At 39.2% G+C, this 7,965-nt stretch overlaps 1 protein-coding gene across 1 annotated transcript; it reads left to right on the top strand.

The window, feature by feature from the left end:
* The first annotated feature begins 575 nt into the window (after positions 1 to 575).
* On the top strand, positions 576 to 3,197 carry LOC122051421 (S-adenosylmethionine synthase-like). Its single transcript, XM_042612559.1, has 2 exons — positions 576 to 702; positions 1,682 to 3,197. Exon 2 carries the CDS (start codon positions 1,693 to 1,695, stop codon positions 2,878 to 2,880), a length of 1,188 nt encoding a protein of 395 aa, XP_042468493.1. The 5' UTR covers positions 576 to 702; positions 1,682 to 1,692; the 3' UTR covers positions 2,881 to 3,197.
* Positions 3,198 to 7,965: the final 4,768 nt, after the last annotated feature.

Raw genomic sequence — 7,965 nt, 5'->3', positions numbered from 1 at the left:
CGAGCGAGGATGTCCTTCGGACGATCTTCGGGCACCCGCTCCGAACAAAAATTATAATCTGATGAGGATGATGAATCCTAAAAGGGATCACAATTAATTACGATTAGATCAGGATCACGATCTAATCATAAATAAAAGTGACACATCCATTGAATTATAAAAAATGGTCCAAGAAATCTTAGCTCCGACGAGCTTACAAAGTGCCACGTCACGGTGGCCGCCAGCGAGGTTGGTGTGGCTACCGCATCTACCGAGTCAATTTTCTCTTACTCCGAAAAATCTGGGCCGTCAGATCTTTCGTGATTCGATGGCTATCCTGGCGCATCCGTTCTGGACCTCTGAAACGTTTGTACGAGTAACCTTTACAAATGTCCTACCCGTCTTATGATTCGACACATCGGAGGCAAACTCTCTGGGGTAAGTGAGATGTAACCAGTAAGTTGGGTGGCATAAACAACCTAACCTAATTCGAGAAAACATTAAGTTTTATTATTAACCCGTTGAGAAGGTACTCGGATGCTACCTGTATTTCTATTCCCCTTAAACGTGGACCCCTGAAATGGAGTCAGATCAAGTACTGGTGTTTGTGAGTCGCTGGGCCAGGTCCGTCTATAAATAAGGGAGGAGGGTATTGGAAGAACCCGTGAAAAGGGGTGGATCTCGAAAGCAAACGCTGCCAACCCAAATCGTGTCCGGAGTAAGGTGTTTTTCTAAGATTAATATTTTTTTTCTTAGTTCGTGTTGCGTGTAGATTTAGATCTTCTCTGAATGGTTTCTGATGTTTTCGTTTGTTGTTGTTTTGGAGATGGCTGATTAGTTATTGGGCGCTACTCCGTTGTCGAAATGACCAGATCTGCTTTTCTATCTTTCTCAAAAGAATTCTTGTGGCGTAGTTTTGTACTTTTGTTTTTACCATTCTTGCTCAAATCTCGTCAGAGAACCACGCAGAGCTGTAATTTTGACTTGTTGCGGTTGAATATATCTGTTTGGAACTGTTTTCCTTGGGTCCTGAGATTTTTGTTTTTTTGTCGTCCTGCAGGATTCGATCTATTTTGTTTATTTACCTTAGAAATTTCCTTTTTATTTTATTTTTAATTTTTGTGCTGAGATATGTCTGATGCGAGCATCTTACACATAAAATAGTTCAGTTATTCAAATATAGTAACTAAGATCGGTAAGATGCACTCCTTAGCTTGTCTGATCTGTTTATTTTTTATTCAAGTCAGTATTTTCTATTCAGATCTAATACTTTATATGGAGTTTTGACTGCGGATAAAAAGATTCAATTCTTCATGTAATATATCCCTTTGATGACTTGGTGTACAATGCTAGCTTTCACAACTCGATCTAAAAAGTTGTTTTTTGGATGTAGAACGGACATAACTAGCTTCTATTCTGGCCTTTACACTTATCGTTGTAATTTGGTTTTTAGTTTTCTACTTTACTTTGGTTTTCATGTTGTATTGGTTTTTCCATTCTTGGAACATATACATAATAATTGCTGTGTTATGTTCTATAAATCTCCTTTCCAAATGTCTCTTTGCCAGCATAAACATGCATAGAGCATGCATGAGTGCATCCAGAACCTGCTTCAGTATTCATATTTATACGTATGAAAGTGACATCTAATTTGATTATGTGTTATAAATATGTATTCTAAGTTTCATTTTTGATGTTTCAGGTTAGAGGATAATGGCTCAAATCGATACCTTCCTTTTCACCTCTGAATCTGTGAACGAGGGACATCCTGACAAGTTGTGCGACCAGATCTCCGATGCAATCCTTGATGCCTGCTTGGTACAGGATCCTGACAGCAAGGTTGCTTGTGAGACGTGCACGAAAACGAATATGGTCATGGTCTTCGGGGAGATCACAACCAAAGGCAATATTGATTATGAAAAGATTGTTCGGGAAACATGCCGTTCAATTGGCTTTGTGTCAGATGATGTTGGCCTGGACGCTGATCACTGCAAAGTGCTAGTTAACATCGAGCAGCAATCACCCGACATTGCCCAAGGTGTCCATGGGCACTTCACCAAGCGCCCTGAGGAAATCGGAGCTGGTGACCAGGGTCACATGTTTGGTTATGCAACAGATGAGACCCCTGAGTTGATGCCTCTCAGCCATGTCCTCGCCACCAAGCTAGGTGCCCGCCTCACTGAAGTCCGCAAGAATGGCACCTGCCCATGGCTGAGGCCTGATGGGAAGACCCAAGTCACAGTCGAATATCAGAATGAAAATGGCGCCATGGTTCCCATTCGTGTCCACACCGTCTTGATCTCCACCCAACACGATGAGACTGTCACCAACGATGAGATTGCTGCAGACCTTAAGCAGCATGTCATCAAGCCTGTCATCCCTGATAAATACCTCGACGAGAAGACCATCTTCCACCTCAACCCATCTGGACGCTTTGTCATAGGTGGTCCTCATGGCGATGCTGGCCTGACTGGCCGCAAGATCATCATTGACACTTACGGCGGCTGGGGAGCTCACGGTGGTGGTGCTTTCTCAGGCAAGGATCCTACCAAGGTCGACAGGAGTGGTGCATATATCGTTAGGCAAGCAGCCAAGAGCATTGTGGCAAACGGCCTCGCACGCCGTTGCATTGTGCAAGTGTCCTATGCAATTGGTGTTCCTGAGCCACTCTCAGTCTTTGTCGACACCTGTGGCACCGGCAAGATCCCAGACAAGGAGATTCTAAAGCTTGTGAAGGAGAACTTTGATTTCAGGCCTGGAATGATCACCATCAATCTCGACTTGAAGAGGGGTGGTAACCGATTCCTCAAGACTGCAGCATATGGTCACTTCGGCAGGGATGACCCCGACTTCACCTGGGAGGTGGTCAAACCCCTCAAGTGGGAGAAGCCGGCTGCCTAAATCCGTACCATTTAAATTCATCTTCTATTATCTAGAGAATCATTGCTGCTTTAGTTTCCAATCCTTAACATAGACGCCTATTCAGTTATCTCTTATTATGTTTGTTTCCTTCATTTTCTGCTTTACTTGTTTGCTGAAGCTTGAAAGTGGAGTGGCCGGACTAGATTTCTCTAAATGATTAAAGACGCAACAGAGAGCTGGAGTCTATCAATGAATTTATATTGCCGCTTGTGGAGTTGATCGACGATGGCTAGTGTATTTTGTACCGTCTGTATGCATTGTTGTAGGATAATAAAAATATTTCTCTTTGAATTGCTCCTCCTTCCCCAGTTGTAATCCTTACCAACTAACTTTTTGGTTTTGCCATTTAATTTTCATATGCTAAATGAGATAAAACTATCAACAGAAATCTATATAGATTTGATAACTACAAGTGCTAAAAACAAATAGAATCAGTACTTGCCGCCTGCACTAGATCAAATAGTAAAATGTGTAGAATGAATTGAAATGTTCAAGTGGAACAATTGGACCAAACATATTCAAATTAGTGTATTGAGTTCACTCAAACATAAAGCAAATGGACTGTTTAAGTTCAACATTAGATGGACTAAAGTTAAACTCTAAATTGAACTATTTCTCTTAGTGATACTTAAAATTTATTATTCCATGTGACAAAAGCTAAGTGAAACGGAAAAATAAATTAGATGTATTTAATCATTTTGCTTATTTTAAGAGGATCCAAATGGAAGAAAATAATACCACTAAATAATATTATAAGGTTACTAATCTTCTTTGCATCTAGTTCCATCCAATTTTGAAAACTATTTCTTTCTTCCATGCTTTTCTTCTATTCTTTAAATAAGAAAATTCATTAATGTTTTTTCTTCGGCAAAAATAGCAAGAAAAAAAAAGATGCAACCATAATTAAAAATTTTCAATTTCTATTCAATTGTTATAGTTTTATTTATTCCAAACAATTAATAAGATGAATAAATAAGTATTATATTAAAATTAAAAGGACAGCTCGGTGCATGAAACTCTCGTCATACGGGGTCCCGATGAAAGATCTATTGTACGTAACTTTATCTTATTTTTTATAATAGACTATTTTCAGGATTTGAACTCATGACTTTTTTTGGTCATATGATAATTTTATCGTTGTACCAAGGCTCCCCTTCTATTATACTAAAATTAATAATATTTATTTATTATTAATAAGATGGATAAACAAGTATTTTACTAAAATCAATAATAATTATTTATTTGGGAATGGATCATTGGCCGCACGTAGATTTGGGAGATTTTTAAATCACGTACCATATTTTGAGAATGACCAAAGAGCATATTGATTTGGAGGATCTTTCTATTCTACCATTTCTGTCAACCGAAAATTTTACTTCCTACTTCTAAAGCATCCTAGCCACGTTCAAAAGATTAGATAAAAAAATTATTTATGTGGTTTGTGTTAGATCCGGTGGTTATTTTGATGTGATCAACCAAATTAGTTAGGTTCTTTTTGTTTTTGATCCCTGTGTCTAAGTATGTAGGAGCGCAGGAAGTCAAGCGGAAGACGCAGCTAGCGAGAAGGACAGCACGAGAAAGGAGCCAACAGGCTCGGTGCGTCCGAAGGACGAGAGAGCTGTGGAAGAGTACACCGGTGGGAAAGAAGAACGCGCGCGACGTTCGAGGGACGTAAAGCTAGGACGGAAGACTGCTCGAGGAGAAGGCTGGGAATTGGGTTCGGGTGAGCCCTATTCCGGTTGGCCGCAATCACCCAAGTGAGCAGAACCAGAGCAAGTCAACTGGGAAATTGACTTGACAAGTGTTCGGTCGACCGGACGCTATGATCGGTCGACCGAACCTTCTGATCGGTCAATTGAACCGGAGATAAACCAAAGACTTAGTCGAGCATGCCGATCGGGCCAGCTCAGGGAGAGACCGTTGGCTGATCGGTCGACCGAACAATGGGATCCGTCGACTGAACGCAGGCTTGATCCACACAGACTGCATCTGGACGGAAGGATGGGCAAGTACGCAGGTTCGGTCGATCGAACCTAGGGATCGGTCGACCGATCCCTCTCGAGTCAAATTCTGATCCCGAAGATCAGGTAAACTGGATAAGTCTTGGAACCCCTATATAAAGGGGTCTCGAACAACTATTCGGATCAACGAAGATCAACTCTGTAACTTATTTTTCAAGCAACTTGTAAGAGTGTTCAAAGTGTAAAAGGCTTCTCCGCTTTCAGAGAAGGAAACTCTTATAGTGCGTCTTTCCAACCGCCTTAGATTAACAACCATCTTGGTTGTAACCAAGTCAAACAGCTTAGTCTGTTCTCTCTATTTATTTCTACTGGTTTATTTTATTATTAGTGTTGCTTTTATTTTTAGTTGAAAGTCTTGAGGAGGGTATTCTTGTTTGCAGGCAATTCACCCTCCTCTTGCCGGCCTTGCTGCGCCAACAAGTGGTATCAGAGCCCGACAACCTCAGAAAGACTAACCGCCGACTGAAGCACAAAGATCGAGTCAATGGCCGGCGCGAACATTCATCCCCCAAAGTTCGACGGAGACTTCGCTACATGGAAGCGAAAAATAGAGGTATTTTTTAAAACTGAATTTGATATACTTTTAATAATGAAATATGGATATGCAGCGCCAAAAGACAAAGAAGAGTATAATTGGACGAAGAAGGAGCAAGACGATTTCGTGGCCAACAGAAAGGCGAAATTCCACCTGCTCAGCGTCTTGCCACCCCAGGAGGTAAGTCGGATCGGAAGCTACGATTCCGCCAAAGACCTCTGGGAAAAATTCCTGGAGCTCCACGAAGGCACCTCAGAAGCAAAGCTAGTGAGGCGCGACTGTTGGAGTGTATACTAAAAGCCTAGCTTTTGTAAACATTTATTTTTGAAATAAAAGAATCACATTGGTCAATATCTACATTTATTTGTTAAATGTAATTGTTCAATTAATTTATATAGTAGACAACATGGTGTATGATGTCACACACAGAAGATCATGTTGACGGTTCTTTATAAATTATAAACAGTTGCTCATGATTAAGATGGAAAGAAACAAACCATCGGAATAGTCGTAGTGTAATTAAGTATTAGTTTATCTTGATTAATAAATTACTTGTACACTCCAAGTGTGTTGAGTAGGACCATTTAGGTAAGTTCTTTTTGTATTGACTTAATAAAAGAACTAGACCTTAGTTATTATGGAAGTGAGTGCTCTTAATCCTAATATAATAACAAGCACATATATTTAATATTTATTTCTTTAACTTATTAAAGGGTGAGGTTTAGCTCGATAAATCAATATGCCCGATAAGTTGGGAAATGATATTACTTATAGTGTGTGTTGTTGATTATAAAAGGAATCTATGTCTTAGTTATCTAGGTTGAGAATGCCCCCAAAAGGAGCTCATAAGGATTGTCATGTTAAACCCTGCAGGTGGACTTAGTCCGACATGACAATGAAGTTGAGTGGTACTACTCTTGGAGCTAGATATTAATTAAGTGAGTTGTCAGTAACTTACTTAATTAGTGGACATTCGTTATCTTAAACACAGGGAGACTAACACACTCATGATAAGAAGGAGCCCATAATGTAATTTGGGATTGGTGCGGTAGTGAGATAATAACTCTCTAATGGAATGAGTTATTATCGATGAACTTGAGTTGTGCGTTCAGAGCGAGCACTGGATACTCAAGCTCATCGGAAGGCCAAAATCAATTTGTCCTCTAGGTCCCTGTCGTAGCCTCATTATAGCATCAAGTCCATTCAAATATAAGCCCATCTTGGTGTCCAAGAAGGGAGCCGGTCTAATGCTTGGTGACCAAGAAAGGGTCGGCCCACATCCTCTTCTATAGGGGCCGACCCTATTGCTTGGTAATCAAGCTAGTAGGGTTCGGCCACAATAATTCAAACAAGGAGGGTTGTTTTGAATTTTTAAAATCTTCTCTTTGTAGAAAACTATAAGTTTTAAAAGAGAGATTTTAATTTTTAAAACTTTCCTTATTTGAATTAGACCACATGTTTTAATAGAGAGTTTTAAAAGTTTTAAAACTTTCCTTTTTTTTAACCATCCTCATGGTTTAAGAAAAAAAAGGAAGATAAGTTTTAAAATTTAAATTTTCTATCATCATGTTAAAAAAGGAAATTTTATAAGAGAAGTTTTAAATTTTAAAACATGGTTTTAATTTTTAGAACTTTCCTTTCTTAACTCCTACTTTAGGAAAGAGAGCTTGTAAAATTTTATAAGAATTTTTCTTCTTGTAAAATTTTATAAAAAAATAATAAAATTCCTTTCTCTTATGGGGGTCGGCCACCCTTGCTTGGTGCCCAAGCAAGGTGGTCGACCATGTTTAAAAAAATAAAATCATCAAATTTATTTTTGGTGATTGATTCAATCAAGAGGAAAGAAAAGGAAAAATTAAAAGGGAAAAGGAAAAACTCTTGGAAGATTTTAATTTTAGTAAAAAAATTTCCCTTATTTGCCTTGGGTAAGTATTATAAAAGAAGGGGTGAGAAGACTTCATGAGATAACTCTTATTCTTTTGCTTGGAGATCTCTTGGTGGCCGACCCTCTCTCTTCTCCCTTTCCCTTTGCTCTCTTCTCCTTGGTGGTGGTGGTGGCCGGATTTTAGAGGAAGAAGAAGAAAGCTTTTGGGTGGTGTTCATCTTGGAGGATCGTCGCCCACACGACGTCCAAGGCGAGGCAAGGAATACGGCAGAAGATCTCGAGGTCATCAGTTTACAAAGAGAAGGTATAATTAGAAATTGGTTTCCGCATTATGCTAGTTATTTCTTTTTGTAAGAATTCCAAACACAAGAGACATTAGATCTAGTTTTTCAAATTAGTTTTTCAAGTTTGTGTTTTTTTTTTTCGAATTTGTGATTCGATTGTTCTTTTTGGTTAACCTAGAGTTATTTAAGGAAATTAAATGTTAGCTTTTCTTAAAAGGCTTTGTCTAGGCGATGGTGGTTGCTCCCATATCCAAGAAGGCCATGTGCCTCGCCATGCAGTCCTGGAAGTCAATTTTGAAAATTAATATTTAATGGAATTAATAACATAGGTGGATTTGA

The sequence above is a fragment of the Zingiber officinale genome, chromosome 3A, assembly GCF_018446385.1.
Source record: "Zingiber officinale cultivar Zhangliang chromosome 3A, Zo_v1.1, whole genome shotgun sequence".
Taxonomy (NCBI): Eukaryota; Viridiplantae; Streptophyta; class Magnoliopsida; order Zingiberales; family Zingiberaceae; genus Zingiber; species Zingiber officinale.
This window is presented reverse-complemented; position numbering and strand designations above follow the sequence as displayed.